The sequence below is a fragment of the Vigna umbellata genome, chromosome 4 (genome assembly GCF_029865625.1).
Source record: "Vigna umbellata cultivar VRB3 chromosome 4, Vumbellata_1.0, whole genome shotgun sequence".
Lineage (NCBI taxonomy): Eukaryota > Viridiplantae > Streptophyta > Magnoliopsida > Fabales > Fabaceae > Vigna > Vigna umbellata.
In genome coordinates, this window is record NC_142168.1 from 45763507 (window position 1) to 45782612 (window position 19106).

A 19106-nucleotide genomic window follows, 5' to 3' on the forward strand; every position below is an offset into this window, starting at 1 on the left:
ATAAAATTACAAAATTACATACAAGACAAACTAGTGATATAGAATATGATAACAATCATATTACTTAATATATATATATATATATATATATATATATATATATATATATATATATATTATCTAACTAACAAAAACTCAATATATCATAAAAATTTAAAAAGAACTTAATTCAAAATCTTAAATTTATTAGGAACTTGAAACTTAATTAAGCCAATCACAAAATTATAAAATATAAAACTGTAAAATTGTAAAGATATAAAATTACAAAATGAAAAAAATTATAAAATTATAGAGTAAAAAATTATAAAATATAAAATCATAGGATTATAAAATTATAAAGTTTTAAAATTGTAAAGTTGTAAAATTATAAAATAATGAAAATTTTAAATTAGAAAATTAAAAAATGAAAAAAGACCAAAATTATAAAGCTATAAAAATATAAAATGACAACATTATAAAATTGTAAAATCATAAACTTATTAAATCCTAAAATTATAATATCACAAAATTATAGAATTATAAAAATTAAAAAATTATAAATTATAAATTATAAATTATAAAGTATAATTATAAAATTATAGAATTTTTAAATTATAAAATATAAATATATAAAATTATAAGTTATAAAATTATAAACTATAAATTATAAATATATAAAATTACAAATTATAAAATTATAAATTTTACAACTAAATGTAGTGCAAAATTAGTGACGGATAAGATTAGAACCATATTACTTAATTAAGATATATATCACTTAATTAACATAAAAATCTAACATTAAAAACTTAATTAAAAAGTTTTAAATTTGGAAAGACCCAATAATCATAAATTTTTTAGCGGAACACAATCGGAAGTTTTCAACTTAAGACTTAAAACTTAATTAAAATCAATTAAAAAATAAAAAATTATAAAATGATAAAAATTATAAAATTATAGAATATAAAATTATAAAACTATAATGGTATAAAATTTTAAAATATTAAAATTATAAAAGTTTATAATTTAAAATTATAAAATGATAAAATTATAATATTATAAAATTATAGATTTTATAATTAAATAACAAATTTTAAAATTATATAATAAATTATAAAATTTAAAACTAAATTATAAATAAATAATAAAATTATAAAATTGTAAAATTAGATAGGAAACTAAGAAAGATGATAGGACAAATAACAATCTTATATCACTTTATTATAAATCGTGTATTTAAATTTTTGAAGACTCAGCGCAGTAGTTAAATTCAAAATTTCTAAATTTATTTGAAAACTATATTTATTTATTAATCTTAAACATTGATTGAAAAATGAAAAATCATTAATATTTATTAAAAAATAAAAGGCAAATATCTCTATTAAAAGAATAAAAAGTTAACTCTACTAAGGAATATTTGTAGGTTGCAGTTGAGTAACCTTGACAAGGAAGGTGAGATCAAAGAATCAAGAAGGAAGCTTGAGGTTGTGTTGAAGTCATTACAATATCGTAATCATACTCAAATTGATTTCTCTTTTGGAGACTCTTATCTCGCATTCGTCTTCCTCACTCAACAAATGAGGTTCTTTCTTTGCTTCTTTTTTTGTTCTCATCTCATTCTTTCACTTACTATTAATTTTCTAAAGCTTTTTTTAGTTTCTGGTGTCAAGAAAGAAAACTTTATCACTCTTAAGATAACTTAATTTTTACCAGTACTCCATTTGTATATTGTCTTTGCCGCTTCTGTTTCACATCTTTTTGAGGGAAAAACATTGTAATACAGTTGACCCATTTAGCTGTAACTTGTAACATTTTAATATTCTGAGCAATTTACCCATTTATTTGTAATGTCATTGAAAAATTGTGTCTTTTTTTTTTTTTTTTTTGTGAGCTTAGTCGCCATCCGGAAGTTCTGTGGGCTCAACGTTCTGATAAGGTTTACCTTACTGTTGCTCTACCTGATGCCAAGGATGTTTCTGTGAAGTGTGAGCCTCAGGGTTGGTTTAGTTTCTCTGCTTCGGGGGTTCAAGATGAATCCTACAGCTTTAGCTTGGAACTTTATGGATCCATTGAACCTGAGGTGAGGGATATTATGTTTTTGTTTTATCACATTCTTCACATTAGAAAAATGCCACACTGTTATTTTATTCTGTGCATGTTTTGTGTGAAATCGTGTTTTGTGACTGTATAATGATAACTGTGATTGTAGTGATGTGTATAATGATTTTTGAAGGATATGGGGCTGGCTATATGTTTTCTAAATATAATTCTCTGGTGTTTCCATTTGAATTTGATCTCTCATTTTCTTTTTGTCCATTGAATACCTCTTGGACTGAAAGTACCCTTCTTAGCTTTTGGGATTGTTGGACATATTATGGTTTGAAACTGATGCTGTGCTTTCAAAAGAAATATTTGATGAAATGATTCCTTTTAATTATGTTATATTGAAACTGTTCCAACCTTTGGGTTTGGGGTTTCCCTATTGTCTAATCCCACCTTGAACTGTACAAAATCTCTGGTAATTTGGTCGACAATGGTCATTTGTGGTTAAGGCATTGTGGAAAGCTTGGAAATCCTGAATACTATTCCATATGTATGTTTGTATGTGTGTCTGTTTGGGTTTACTATTATTATTTTTAGCAAGAAATATGGTCTGTCAAGCCTTGCCTTGCCTTCATTGGCGAGATTTGAATATTTCTGCAGCATCAATGCATGCAACTTGTGTATTAGTACACTTTTCAGTTAACATAATTATATACAGTATAAGAGATGTTAAACTATTTCCGTTTCTTCACCTAATAATTTAAGCATTTAACCTTGATACATAAGAAGAATTATTTACATCTGAAGTGTGGGCAATTTATTTTTTTGAGAAGTCAGTACTTTGTCATTGATTCACTGTTATGACTTCACTATACTCCAATATCTCCCAAATTTTGGTCAATGCTTCCAACTGAAACCAATCATGGCCACCTCGTGTTGTCCCTAATCGTCTCCTACATCACATTGTTGCTTTGTTTCTTTTACCTGCTGTTTCATACCTGTCCCGTTGTCTTTTCTTTTGTTGAGTCTTTTATCACTCTCAAGAAAAATTGTCATGCTATATGGAACAGCTTGTGGAATTTTCTTCATATGCATATATGAAGTATGCAATGTTTTTATGTTTACATAAATACCGGTTTTGTTTAAGGTTCTATTGAATTTGAATAAATATGAAACTACTTAAATATTATGCTAAAAGTTAGAGACCTGGTGGTGAAATAAATTTCTCAAGAGAATTTGACTCAACAGTTTTTTGCCTCTTATTTTTTTCTTTTCCATGTCAAACTTTTTAAAAGAAAAGGTTTGATGGTCATATCCTTAAATTTTTTATTATGGTGTGTAGGGTTGTAAAACTAAATCTGGTTTAAGAAACATACTATGCTCAATTCAGAAAGGAGAAAAAGGTTGGTGGAAGAGGCTATTGAAGTCTGAAGAGAAACCTGCTCCATACCTGAAGGTTGATTGGAACAGATGGTGTGATGAAGATGAAGAGTCAACTTGTAAGCTTCTATAAATCATAATTTCCCTTGGAAGCTAGATTTTTATATTTAAAAATTTTATTCTGAAATTAAATGTGAGAATTCATATTTTCGTGGCCATCAATGCATTTAGTGTCAAGAATGAACCATCTTGCAATTTTGCTCTAGCTTTCATTTGGAAGAGAAACCTTTTCGCCATGTTTATACTTAAGAGTTAAAATCACAAATTGTACAAAATGATGATAGTTTTGTTTTCAGCTTTATGCCACAAGAGTGATTGACATAATCTTTTATTCATCATCATTTTCATCATCATCTTCATCATCTTGATATTGCAAACTTTATTTTCCCTGGATCTTCCTCTTTATGAAAGGATATTTGCATGAACGGTTCAATAATTGCGATTGTAGCATCTTCTGTTAATTTTTTCTTTCTTAGTACATTGTACAGATTCCAGTTCTAAGTTCTTTAGACTTGAAATTTTATTGTTTCTTATACCAATTTTTGGGTAAAATATTTGGAAACATGGTCCCCGGTAAAGATAAAATATAAACTAAATTTGACTATTGTTGCTATCAGAGTAAGAGGGGATTTGAATAATAGGTTAAGAGTTTGAATAGCTATCAATCCAGAATCCTTAGCTTTTCTATCTCTTATATTACCGATAAGAAAACCTTCACAATAATTAAAGATCCATAAAAACCTAGATAGCAACCAAGCTTGTATCTTGAATTATAAAAAAGTGGTGAATTTAATTCTAGTAAATAGGTTTAGATGCATCTTTTCTAAGCCCACTTGCATATATGTAATTACTGTACAATAATGAAGACAAACGCAACATAAACAAACAAGGTGTGCCATGAGGTAAAACAGGCCCAAATTGAAGCCTATGTGAATTCAATTCTTGGAGTTAAATTTGGTAATCCAAGGATTCAAAGCAAGCAAGGAAAACATGTATTCAAGATGCATAAACAATGCATGGAAAATGCCTCCTTCAAATCCTACCAATTAAGGATTTTCAAGGATTTAATTTTTTAATTTTAAATTTAAATTCTTCTGTCCATTTCCATTTGAATTTTTAGGCATTGCCAAATGTGCTTGAGAAGTCACATTTGCGTTTCATTTCACTAGAATTAGGGATTGAATTTCATTGAAATTTCCAATTCTATTTGGTTATAAATAGCCATACCTTGTCTTGTAATGTTTACTTTGAATTTTGAGTGAAATTAGACTTGTGAGAACACTTGTGACTAGGGGTGTCAAAGTGGGCTCTGGATAGTAGGCTGGCCTGCTTGTCTGTCAAAATGATTTTTTTTTTAAAGATTAATCTTTCTGTATTATATTACTTGAAGGATGCATATATCTAATAGTATTGTAAGTTAAATTATTAACTATTACAATTTAACTTCAAATTATTAATTATAATAGAATAGAATAATTATAAAGGTAATAATTATTTTCATTTATCTGATTAGAGACATCAATTAATCAATTAAAAACTTAAAAAACATTTATATGATTATGCTTTTAATATATATATATATATATATATATATATATATATATATATATATGTATGTATATGAAAAAAAAATTTAGAAACATAGTTGGTGGGCTGGGGGGCTAGGTGCCCACCAAGACTTTTGACCTGTTTTGCCATGGAAGGTTAGTGGCCCGCCCCATTTTTGGTGGGCCAACAGCAAGTTGGGCAAAAATGGGTTGGGCTAGCCCACTTTGTCACCTCTATTTATGATAGTGAATTCTTGCTTTGGATCTTAACTTGAATTCTTAGGAGGCAAGTGGTAATTTTTCATGGAGCTTCATCCTCTACTAGTGCTCTTCCTTCCATCTAAGTCATCTACACTTTCTCTTTTCTTTTCTATTCTTTAGTTCTTATTTTCTTGAGATGTCACATCCTTCTATCTTGTTTCATTGAGTTGTTTTTTTTTTGCTCATATTCTCTCTTTCTTAGATGTTAACCTTCATGCTTATGTAATCCTATGGATTAAATTCGTGTTCAGTAGAAGGCATTTTTCAGTATAATCCTAGTTGAAAAAAAGGACTGATTTTATTATATTCTGAATCATAAAAAATACATTCTCATATCCTCTGTTTGTAACAATCTAATTCTCCTAAAAAGGGAAATAGGGAAACTAGGTAAACAAAATAAAATAGAAGATTATATATCTATTTTCTCTAATTAGGAAGATTCTAAAGATATCTTCTCTAATTACAACAATCCTAATGTAGTTTGTTGTGTCTCATGTACGACCCTACATGTGTAGTGACGGCTCCATGACAGTTCATCTAGTGGTTTGATCTAATTTTTTTCTCTCAGATTATTTTATTACTATTTTTCTATATTTTGAGAAAGAGAATGTCTTCCAACACCTCATCAACATTAATAACATATTCACCCATTTTTCTAACCATATTTTTAATATTGAGAAGATGGATGAGTCTAACTACTCAGGATTTGAAATATGCTCCCTTTGATTTGGTAGGAGTTTGGTATTAGGATCCATGGGTGTGTTAACAGGTTTTGAATTCATCAACCCAATTTCCTCCAAAATATGTAATGCATACTTTCTTTTGAGATATTACAATACCATCGTTGGATTGTGCTATCTCAATACCCAAGAAATATCTGAGTTTGTCAAGATCTTTGGTTTGAAAATGATGGCAAAGTTGTTGTTTCCTCTAGCAGATGCCATGGTGGTCACTACATGTAAGAACAATGTAATCAACATATGCTATCAAATAAACACATCCAACACTTGAGTGTCCAGTAAAGACGGAATGATCTGCCTCACTTTGAGTCATACCAAATTGTTGAACAATGCTGCCAAATTTTCCAAACCATGCCCTAGGATAGTGTTTTAGGCCATATAAAGATTTGCGAAGACAACATACCAATCTAGACGACTCTCCTTGAGCAACAAATGCGGGAGGTTGTTCCATATAAATTTCTTCTTGCAAATCTCCATTGAGAGAAACATATTTTACATCTATTTGATAAAGAGACCATTGTTGAAGAGCATCCATGACTAGAAATAAACATAAGCCATCTTTTCGAATGGAGAGAAAGAATCACCATAATCCAATTCAAAAATTTGTGTAGCCTTTCGCTACAAGTTGAGCTCTGAGACGATCAATAGTACCATCAGGACCAACTTTGATAGCAAAACCACAGCTGCAACTAACAACAGATTTTCCAAATGGTAATGGGACGAGCTCCCAAGTTCCACTATTTTGAAGAACGCTTAGTTTATCTAGCATGGCCACCAACCAAGATAAGCTAAGGCATCACTGACAGATTTAGGAATGGACACAAAAGAAATGTATGAAAGACAGGTATAAAAAGGTGAAGATAATCTATGGTAACTAAAAACAATATAATGTGGAGAGGGATTACAAGTAGAACATATACCTTTATGAAGGGCAATTGTAAGGTCAGACTCAGTTGTCGGAGTCGAAGGACACAAAATAGTTTGCAATTGATGTGAGTCATTTGGTGGTTGTTGGAAATGATGTCTTTGACTATAAACCTAAAGGGGTGGTGGAGGAGGAGAATTTGACGGTGGACTATGCACAACAAGAGGATCACAAGTAACAGGGATATTAACTATAGTAGGCAGAGACACATCAAAAGAAGAAAGACCCTTAAAGTAAAAAGAAAACTCATTGAAGGTGATATCTACAGAAACAAAATAACGGTTAAGAGAAGGAGTAAAACACCCTTTTTGTGATTGAGTAAATCCTAGAAAAACGCATTTGTGTAATCTAGGAGATAACTTATCAAGTCTAGGACCAAAATTATGAACAAAACATGTAGACCAAAAACTTTCAAAGGCAAAGGATGGAGAGGTTCATAAGGAATAAAATAGAAAGAGGAATTTTGTTATCTAAAATCGAACATGGCATATGATTAATAAGATAACTTGCATTAAGAATAACATCACTCCAAAAATGTTGAGGAACCTCACCATGATTTAAAAGAGTATAAGTTATTTCAATAAGATGTCTATTCTTGCACTTAGCCACCCCATTTTGTTGAGGTGTATGAGCGCATGAAGTTTGATGGAGAATGCCATGACAAGTCATAAATTGCTTAAAAGAACTTGAAAGATATTCACGACCATTATCACTTTGCAAAGTTTGAATTGAAACACCAAACTGAGTTTTAATTTCATTATAAAAGGTTTGAAAGATATAAAATAAATCAGAATGATTTTTGCATTAAAAATAACCAAGTACATTTGGAATAAGCATCAATAAAAGTAACAAAATATTGAAAACCTAAATTAGACTTAACACGACCAAGTCCCCAAATGTCATAGTGAACTAAGGCAAAAGGGGACGAAGCATGTTGTGAGACACTACTAGAAAAGAAACTACAACTATTTTCCCTAATTGATATGATTCACACACCAAATGAGACAACTTGGACAAACTGGGAACAAGCTAATGCAATTTGGCTAGACGGGGATGATCTAGCTGAGCATGAAGGAGAGATGGAGACTCCATAACTATGCTAACATGTGCAGAAGGGTAGAGATGATAAAGCATGAGACTCACATTCGGTGCCAATCACTTAAGTCATGTAAACAAACAAAGGTTTTGGTGAAAGAAATAACACAATCAAGAAATGAGTTAGACAACTAATGGATAATAAGTTAAAATGAGACCCAAGGACATACGAAACATTATCAATCGATAAAAAAAGAAAAAGGTAAACAATACTAACACCATGAGTTGAAACCCTAGACCCATTAGCCATTGTAATAGAAGGTAATTATCCGGAGAGGATAAAGAGTAAAACAAAGATTTGTTACCAGTAATGTGATCTGTGGCTCCTAATCGAGAACCCAAGGACTAATAGACGAAGATTGAGTTAAACCAACAAAAAATGTACCTGTGTGTGCAACAAAAGTAGTGGAACTGGAGGGCCGACGATCCTTACACAATTTAAAAAATCATTTAAGAGAGCAGATTGATTTATTGGCGATATCAAATGGAAGAGGGTCCACAATAGATGATGGTGAGGGAGAATCAGTCTGAGCAACGACAACAACATATTGAGGAGGACAACCATCTAACGCATAACACCTGTCAATCTTGTGGCCTAGTTTGCCACAATGGTCACACTTGTGACACCCTTTTCCTGGCTTGTGAGAGTGGATGTGATCATTACGTTGAGATGTCAAAGCAGAGGAATCATCAGCATAAAAGGTGTATCATTGATAGGTTTACTTGGCTTACGTAAAAGGGTGCAACAAGTAGAAGTAAAATTGGGTATAACAGGGTAACCCAAATCTGATCACAAACATGTGAATATGTTATCAGCAAGTCCGTGTAAAGTTAATACCATGAAGAACTTTGATTGTTGCTTTATTTCTTGGGCAAGAGTAGAGTTAGGAGGTAATAACTCATTAAATTCATAAAAAAAGAGCATGAATCTTATCCAAATAATCAATTATAGAGTCTTGATTTTGAGGAACAACAACATTGAAAAGATCGTGATAAACACCATAAAGATGCAAAGTATCATTGGTGTATAATAATTTGGCTTATTCTTAGACTTCAGAACATGTGTCATAACCATACATAACTGAGCATTGATTCTCTTCCAACGGGAAAAGTCATCGGGAGCAATATCAGTCACTTTTTGAGTAAGATAATCAAGATGTCCTGAACACTCAAGCTAAAGTTTAATGTCTGATGTCCAAGTCACATAATTAGTGTCATTTAACTTATCACATTGACATAGTTAGTAAAGATTGACAGGTCATACACACTAGTGACAGAAGAGAGATTGGAAGAGGAAGAGGTAGTGGAAGATGCCATGGAGGAAGAGAGAGAAACCCTAAAACACCAAAGAGGTCCAACTGGATCAATGAGACCAGATCTAGAAAGAGGATGAAGAGGCGATCTTGACGCAGGTGTTGGTTGTCGGAGAGGGGTCACTATGTGCTGCCAAGCAAGGTGGCAAAACAGACAGAGGCACGACTTTGAGCAGTGTGTGAGGGATTGTGGTTGCTCCGATGGTGGCGATTCTTGCAGCGTGGAGGTCGCCTGGCCGATACAATCAAAACCGTGTGGTCGCTAGTCTGAACTGAAACTCTGGCAACTGTGATGGCGACTGACCGTGACAATGGTGGCAACGGTTGTAGTGGTAGAGGCTAGAAAAAATTGCCTAAAAAACTTTGAGCTCTAGATATCATATTGAATATAGTGAAGAACTAGGTATAGGATTAATCTCCCTTGTGTAGAAAATACACATAGGGTAATGTATATAATAAAGAGAATGTGGACTAAGCCCAAATATAAATGAATATGTAAAAATAACATAATTAACATAGCGACATGTTTTCCTAATTAACATAAAATGCAATAGATCTAACATAAGAGATGTCAAAATCGTTCATCATTTTCTCGTTTGTAGTTACTACAACGTTTTCATCTAGGGTTCTTGCAAACCCTTTCTTCTTATGAAATACCGAACTCCCATCCCGACAAATCATCTTGGAGGTAGAAGCTTTAAACCTTTAAGGTGCAGGTAGAGCAACTTCTTTGAGCTTTCTATTATTGAGGGTAGGCAACCTCGGGTAGACAATGTCCGAATGAGTTTTGAAGATCGTTTGAGGAGTGTTTCACATGGAGAAAGGGGTAGCAATTGTATGATCCTTAATGAATTGTTGTGCAAAGATGTTGCCTATTCCCTATGAGATATCCCTCCAAGGGACATAAAACCTCGGTGCAACAAGTGACAAAAGTACTCTCTTGTCCAAACACGCTATGTCTTGAGAGAAAGATTTAAGATTTCATTCTTTATCAACCTTTGTGCAGCTAGATGGGGTAGGAAGGTTCCGGGTAACCTAATAAGATTGGGGTAAACTGGTCTTTCTCATGAAAGTGGGTCATCCATGTTGTAAAACAGTAGTAGGATGTTGGAATTAATTATTCTCTCATTCATGCTTTTGAAACAATACATAGGTGTTTAAAAAGAAACAAACTATTGTCTAATTAAGGTAAAAAATCTCTTGAAATAAAGTCTCTAAATCAGGAGATATCTACCCAATAATACCTGATCTTAATAAAAGGAAATCTGCCCAATAATTACTAATCCTAATCCCTTAATTTTAGGGATTACACATAATTGTAGGATTACACATAATTGTTATATTAATTGTGCAATAAATTCACATATTCTGACACCCCCCCTCAAGTTGAGGAATAGATATTGGTCATTCCCAGCTTGCTTATAAGATCTTGGAAGATAGGGCTATTGAGACCTTTTGTTAACACATCAGCTACTTGTTGCCTGGATGGGACATACGCCATGCATAATAGACCTTCGTCTACTTTTTCTTTGATGAAGTGTCTATCTATTTCAACGTGTTTTGTCCGGTCATGTTGAACTGGATTATGTGCAATTTCTATTGTTGATTTATTATGACAGTACAGTTTCATGGGACCCTTCAAATCAACTTTCAAATCATCCAGAATAATTTTTATCCATAATAATTCACATATTCCTTGAGCAAGTGCTCTGAACTCTGATTTAGCTGATGATCTAGACACTACATTCTGTGTTTTACTTCTCCAAGTTACTAAATTTCCACCCAGGAAAGTACAATATCCAGTAGTCGATCTTCTATCAATTAGAGATCCTGCATAGTCTGCGTCGGTGTAGGCTTCAAGGTTCAATTTTTCATTCTTCTTGAATAGGATTCCCTTTCCGGGAGTGCCTTTTAAGTAATGTAGAATCCTGTAGGCAGCTTGAAGGTGAGACTCTTTTGGTTCATGCATAAACTGACTTATTACACTTACCGAATGGGCAATATCTGGTCGGGTATACGCCAAATATATTAATTTTCCAACCAACCTCTGGTACATCCTTTTTTCTACTTCTGGTTCATCTCCAGATTTACTCAGTTTGTGATTGGGGTCCATTGGAGTTGTTGCGGGTCTGCATCCAATAGTCTTTGTCTCAGCCAACAAATCGGTTATGTATTTTTGTTGGGATATAAAGATTCCTTGGGTAGAGTATGCTACTTCAATTCCTAGAAAATATTTCAGTTTTCCAAGCTCTTTGAGATCAAATTCTTGGACTAGTCTTTGTTTCAATTTTTCCTTTTCTTTTTCATCATTCCCAATTACTATAATATCATCCACATACACCAAAAGAACTGTTACCTTCCCCTTTTCTGAATGTTTTATGAACAACGTGTGGTCTCCTTGGCTTTGTTTGTAGCCAAATCCCTTCATAACTTTTGAGAACCTCCCAAACCATGCTCTAGGAGATTGTTTCAGTCCATATAGTGCCTTCTTAAGTCTGCACACCTTATTTTGTCTATCTCCTTCAACCCCCTATGGGATATTCATGTAGATTTCTTCCTCTAGGTCTCCATGAAGAAAGGCATTTTTAACATCATACTGTAGTAGTTTCCAATCAAAATGAGTAGCTAAGGATAGAAGAATCCTTAGAGGATTCGTTTTAGCAACTGGTGCAAACGTCTCTTCAGAGTCTATTCCATATGCTTGAGTGTATCCTTTGGCCACCAATCTTGCTTTGTATCATTCAAGTGACCCATCAACATTATATTTTACTGTGAATATCCACTTACAGTCAACGATATTCTTTTCTTTGGGTTTATCCACAATTTCCCAAGTGTTATTCTTCTCTAATGCTGTCATTTCCACTTGCATAGCATCTCTCCACTCTTTCTTTGCTAGTGCTTCAGTAATATTATTTGGTATAACCACAAAATTCAAGTTTACAATAAAGCTTTTATGGTTAGCTGATAATCTATCATAAGAAACATAATTTGAGAGAGGATAGAGAGGTTTTTTAGTGCAATTTCTAGTACCTTTTCGGATGGCTATTGGAAGGTCAATCTCATTTTTTGGTTCACGTATTTCTTCATTTCGTGGTGCAGAACTTGGATTGGATTCATGGACTTGCATCATCTCTGGAATTTGCTTTCTCCTGGTGTAAACCTTGTTAAATCTCGGAGGATTGTCAGCTTCTATTCGAGTTGCTTCAATGGGGAAATCTGTATCCATAGCTTCTGATCCTCGTTCAGTTGGAGGCTCAGATCTGTTGGTTGTGATATATGACAGAGTTAAGAACTCAACATTTTCATGAGGGTCTTCTAGACATTGTTCTGTAGGATTGGTTTTGTTAAAAAAAGGTTTAGTTTCAAGAAAAGTAACATCAGCTGAGATATACCATTATTTAATGATAGGATTGTTAGATGTTAAGTTGTGTGTTTATGTTAATTGGGCTTAGCCCATTCTGTATTTAGGGTTTAACCCTTATCTTACATTATAAATAAACTACCCTATGTGTATGCTAAACACATAAGGGAGATTTCTCCTAATCTTCTCTATTATTCTATAAGGATCATAACATTTATACCCTTTTTGTGTGGCTGAATATCCTAAAAAAATACATTTAATAGCCCTGGGATCCAGTTTCTCTCTAGCTTGAACAGGGACATGTGCAAAGGCTGTACATCCAAATATTCTAGGAATCAGTCCATTTGATTTCTTAAAGTGAGGAAAGAAATTATTTAGGACTTCTAGTGGACTCTTATTACTTAGGCCATGAGAGGGAAGTCTATTAATAAGATATGATGCAGTAAGAACAACTTCTCCCCAATAATTTTTTGGAACATTCCCTTGAAAAAGAAGAGCCCGAGTTATATTGAGTAAATGTCCATTTTTCCTTTCTGTCACTCCATTTTGTTGTAGGGTATAAACACATGAAGAGTCATGGATGATCCCATTAGATTGGAAATACGAGGATATGGTTTGGTTGAAATAATCTCTAGCATTATCGGTCCTAAACCTTTTAATATTAACTCCAAATTGAGTTCTAATCATTGAGTGAAATATGGGAATGATAGTGCTGACATCGGATTTTTGTTTAAGCAAATAGAGCCAAGTAACCCTAGTGCAATCATCAATAAATGTTACAAACCAGCGGGCCCCAGAAATATTTGGTACTGTAGACTGTCCCCATATATCACTATGAATCAATTGAAAAGGTTGAGAGCTTCTATTATTGTTGTTGGGAAAAAAAGCACGAGTATGCTTCGCTAACTCACAAGTTTCACAATGAAGTTTTGAGATATCTAAGTTTTCATACAAATGAGGAAACATAAACTGTAGCACCTTAAATGATGGATGTCCTAGACGATAGTGATACAACCATAGTTCATCCTTATTTGTTATACTGTGAAGGGATTTTGCTTGGTTGGTTTGGGATTCTTGAGATACTTCCAAGTAGTAGACCATCTTTTTCTTTAGCAAGTCCAATCCTCCTCCCCGAGTCCTGTTCCTGAAAAACACATAGAGATGGGGAAAACATTGTAGAAGAATTGAGATCAGAGGTTAGTTTCTTTATGGAGAGAAGACTGGCTGAGAGTTTGGGAACATGGAGAACGCTTTTAAGCATAAGGTTGGGGTTTACTTGGATATTACCATATCCTGCAAGAGTAGCTACTGACCCATTTGCAACAATAATTTTTCTATTACTTGGTGAGGGTGTATAATAATGAAACAAGTGGAATAAATGTGTCATATCATCTGTAGCTCCCGAATCCACAATCTAAGAGTTCACATTATATGAGGTATTCATACAAGAAGTTTTACCTGAGAAAGCAAGAGAACATGATCCAGAGGGTTCCTCCATATTCCCCAATAGCTTCTTCAATTTCTTTATTTCTTCCATATTGAGCCTGTCTACTGCTGGAGATTCTTTAATCTCTGTTTGTGTTACGTGCACTTGGGACTTTTGTTGTCCTCCACGATTCACCCACTCCTTTCCTGGAGGTTTGCCATGAAATTTCCAACATTTCTCCCTTGTGTGTCTCGGTTTCTGACAATAGGTGCACCATAAATTATCTCTGTTTCCTTTCCATAGAGAATTAGGAATTTGCTCATTTCCTTTCTGCACCAGTTCAGGTTTGGTAAGTAGTGCAGACCCATCTATTGGTTGAGACTCAAGCATTACACTCCTCCGACTTTCTTCTTTACGAACAATAGAGATGGTTTCTTCTAGTGAAGGAGTATCCTTTCTCCCTAGAATTTGCACTCTAACCTGATCAAATTCAGGATTTAGTCCTGCAAGAAAATCATACACACGATCCTTCTCTATGAAATTCTTCAAGAGGATTGCATCCTCAGCACACTTCATTTCAAAAACTCTGTAGTGATCAAGTTCATGCCATAGATTCTGCAACAGTGCCGCATATTCTGTGATTCCTCTGCTTCCCTGTTTTGTGGCTGCAGTTTTTATTTTGATTTCATATACTTGGGCAGCATCATTGGCTTTAGAATATGTGCGGTTTATGGAGTCCCAAATATCTTTAGCTGTATTAAGAAACATACAAGTGTCACTGATGGTAGCTTCCATGGAGTCCCACAACCAAGACATAATCATGGAATCTTTTTCATCCCATGCTGCAAATGCTGGATCCTCCATGCTTGGACCATTTTCAAGGAGATGAACCAGGCATCCTTTTCCCTTGAGATAGGTTCTAACAAATTGGGACCATTTGAGAAAATTTTTTCCATCCAACCTGTATGACGCTCGGAGACCTTGGAGCTCTCCATTTTTGTGTGAAGGACTAGAGACTTCTCTACTTGATGTAGCACCAGACATTGTAATCGGATGTTAGGTTAACACAGCGGAAAGAAATAACAGCAACAATTAAGGCTGCCCCTTTTTTTGGACAAGAATGGTAATGAAGGCCAGCAATAGTTGAGGAACGACAATGAAGGCTGTGAGACAAAAAACAAAGACCAGGGCTCCAGGAAAAACCTAGAGCTCTGATACCATGTTGTAAAACAGTAGTAGGATGCTGGAATTAATTATTCTCTCATTCATGCTTTTGAAACAATACATAGGTGTTTAAAAAGAAACAAACTATTGTCTAATTAAGGTAAAAAATCTCCTGAAATAAAGTCTCTAAATTAGGAGATATCTACCCAATAATACCTGATCTTAATAAAAGGAAATCTGCCCAATAATTACTAATCCTAATCCCTTAATTTTAGGGATTACACATAATTGCAGGGTTACACATAATAGCTATATTAATTGTGCAATAAATTCACATATTCTGACAATCCATAATGATGGTACCTTTTGGAAGGCAAGAAAGGCTTCAGAGGGTTGGAAGGATGGTAAATGATAGGATTGCCATGTGTCATTGCTATGTATCGTCTAGAGAGTACATATTGATTGGCCTTACAAAACAACATCTTGGACAATTCTGGACAAAAAAATCTTTGATACATGAGATATTTCCTTGCTGTAAAAGTTGCACAATCCAAGGATGGCTTGGTCATATCTCAGAAAATATGCTCTAGGCATTATGAGAGAAACATGAATATTAAATGCTAAACTTGTGGACACACCAATGGATCTAGGTGTCAAACTAGTACTTGACAAAGAAGAACCATATTCTAACCTTGAGAGTACCTTACTAGGTCTCATTTTACCATTACATTTGCAGTGAACATAATAAGTCAATTTTTAAACTCTCTTTATCAAGATTATCGGGATGTAGTCATACGGATCCTAAAGTATATTTAGAATGCTCCTAGCAAAGGCTTCATTTATGAAGACAAGGGAAGTACTGAAATTGTTGGGTATTTTGACTCTGCCTAGCCTAGATAGGGTCACTAAGCAATAGACGTTTCATTTCAAGGTCAATTAGCGATAGACATTTTATTTCAAGGTACTGTGTACTTGCTGGAATCAAGTTAATATCTTGGAAAAGTAAAAAATAAATTTTATGGAAAGATCAAGTGCAAAAGCACAATAAAGGGTAATGATATTATTAGTTGTGAGCACATATGGCACAACTCCTCAATGAGCTTAAATTTTGAAGCAAGTTCCCAAATGCAGTGACAACTAGACAGCATTATACATTGCCTTTAATTTTGTCTTTCATGAGAAGACCAAACATACTAAAGTAGATTGTCATTTTGTAAGAGAAGAGGTAGAGTCTAGAAGTGTCACTCCTAGATTTGTCAACTTTAGTGAACAGTTGGCCGACATATTCACTAAGTCACTAAGAAGACCAATAATCAATCATATTTACTGCAAGTTACTAAGAGAAGCAGTATAATTATAGAAATAAGGCTTAGATCCTTTTTAGCTAAGAATATCTAAATTATATATGTATTATTTGGAATGTTGTTGTTTTTATTCCCGAATCATATCTTTATTTTATTAATTTTTTCTCAATATAAATAAAGTACTTATGTTGTATTAGAAATACATTGTTTCGAATCTAATTATGATATCACTGTTACTGAGATGGGTTTGTATTAGTTCTATTCAACTTGGTATATTGATAGAATTTTGAGTATATGATCAGTATTTTACATCATTCTACCCCCTTGACCACAAGTAATCATGATGACAACTTACCTATACCTTCCTCTACTGCTTCATCAGTACTTTACATATTATACTTTTCCTGTGTGTTCGTCTGGTCTTCCCCTTTCCCCAACCACCATGTTAGGTGGGAACAAGTAAGCTGTTGTGATTGCTTCGGTACCACTGCTTTCAGGCATCCTGATTAACCTCCTAAAATTCCTTTTTTCTTAAGATGCTGCCTATCTTATTCATTTTATCCTGATTTACCTAGTTATACAAAATCATTTTTTATTCTCAATTCTCAATTCACATTTCACACCATTGTAGCATCCTGATCTTAGTTTAAGTTGCTTGAGGATTACGATAGAGTTTATTACTTTTTGTGAGAATTGCTGTAATCTGATTAAGCTTTTGTTGGGACTTTCGCAGCTGAATTGGTATCTGATGATGATTCTCGGGTAAAATAATTTTTTTCACGAGCCAAATGTAATAGTTACAAAATTTAGTAACTCGGTACCTAATCTCAATCAATGGCATCTTGTTCTTTTGCAGTTTGTTGGTCAAGATGAGGGAAGCAGTGATGATGATGGAATGTTGTGTGAGTGATCGATACCCTTGTATCTCTAATTAAATTTTAGTGATTCTTTCAATTGCTTAGTGACATGTCTTTGTTGTAATATTAATATCTGTATGGAATATATGCATAATGAGATCCTTTAGACTTAAGAAAAGCTTCTCAATAAACACTTGTAGGAGAGGTAAAATCAGCATGTGTACCTCAACTTATAGGGAAATTAAATGAGAAGATTTCTGTTGAGGTTGAAGTGCATGCAACATAAGTTGACTTTTCTTTTTATTAAAACTCATGTTATGCATCACTATGAACTATGATATCTTAGTTAGACTGACACTCCACAGTTCATTTTATCTCATTCTCTTCTATGACTACTTGAAAAATTTATCCCAACAGTCATAATATATGGTTACTGTTATAGTGTGCACATGCATGGCACGAGCTCTATATCTCCCTATCAGTCCGTAAAATGAATGTCTATATTTCCTCAAAATTGACAATTTGTTAGTAGTAAATTAAAAACTACTTCATTTGGTTTTATTTATTTGATATTTAATTATTTATAATCATTTTCCATATTTATTGTGCTCTTCCCCTCCTGACATGAATAATTATCATTTGCAGATCTTCCCGACTTGGAAAAGGCTAGGGGTTAGTAACTCATATAGTACTAACTAAGATATAAGAAGCATGGGGAACATGGAATGATGTTGAACTATTCTGATAGGGGCAGAATTAGACTACTTTATAAAATGTACTGTGATATGATTGTGTGGCTGCCTTGTATATAGAATCTTAGTAGTAGTGCTTTGGAACAAATAGTCTCCATCTTTTGTGACTACTTGGAACCAATTCTGATGAGGGTTTCTTTGAAGGGAATTCTGGTTGCATCATATAATCAATCTAACGTTGTTCTAAACAACATTGTTTTAAGATTAGACAACCCTAACTTTGATTGCGTGTCTTTCAAGCTTGTAACTTTTATCTGAAAGGCCATTCTTCTATTTTATTTCATTTTTATGGGATTTAACGTTTCTGAAAAGTACTAAGATGGAAATGACTCCAATCTGTGATCTTTTGATAGTTAAATCTTTGATTTGATGAATTGCATATTTTAATTTATTGACATAAAAATTATGATAAAGGCATGGTTATGGTTTAGGTTATCAAGGTCGTCGTCCCGTCTGGATCGATATGATCGTTTTTCTCAGAAGTTCTCAATCATTTTTCATTGTTGGAATCTGAGTTTTGTTTTTCTTTTCCGGAATTTCTTTTCATATCCTTTCCTTTCATTCTGCGCTCATGTTGAAATCTACTTGTACAATCTGAAATGGGCTTTCAAGAAATCACTTTGGATTATATAATCTGAAATCATTTCTAAATTTTTCGGTTCAAAGTTTTTTTTAAGTTACTTCTAGATTAATAAATTTAGAATAGAGTTTTGAATTTTTAAATCATTTTTAGGTTGTATAATCTAGAAGTTATTGTTTTCAAGAATCAATTTTGAATTACACAATTCCAAGGTATTATTTGAAAAAAATGACTTTGTAATTAAAATATTTTTCTTTTTAAATTGTATAATTTTGAAGTGGCTTTCATTGAGTTATGGGCATTTCTTAATGCACCCTCA

General features: G+C 33.3%; 1 protein-coding gene across 1 annotated transcript; it reads left to right on the plus strand.

Annotated features, from left to right (window-relative positions):
- The first annotated feature begins 1401 nt into the window (after positions 1–1401).
- On the plus strand, positions 1402–18506 carry LOC124843775 (HSP20-like chaperones superfamily protein). Its single transcript, XM_088114523.1, has 6 exons — positions 1402–1561; positions 1876–2059; positions 3365–3521; positions 17332–17360; positions 17455–17500; positions 18101–18506. The coding sequence occupies exons 1-6, from the start codon at positions 1557–1559 to the stop codon at positions 18130–18132; spliced, it is 453 nt and encodes a 150-aa protein (XP_087970649.1). The 5' UTR covers positions 1402–1556; the 3' UTR covers positions 18133–18506.
- The last annotated feature ends 600 nt before the right edge of the window (positions 18507–19106 follow it).

Bases quoted from the DNA above. Each gene is read 5' to 3' on its own strand.
- LOC124843775 (XM_088114523.1), top strand. The intron at 3,522-17,331 runs GTAAGCTTCTAT...GGACTTTCGCAG, and splicing joins TGAAGATGAAGAGTCAACTT to CTGAATTGGTATCTGATGAT. The intron at 17,361-17,454 runs GTAAAATAATTT...GTTCTTTTGCAG, and splicing joins TATCTGATGATGATTCTCGG to TTTGTTGGTCAAGATGAGGG.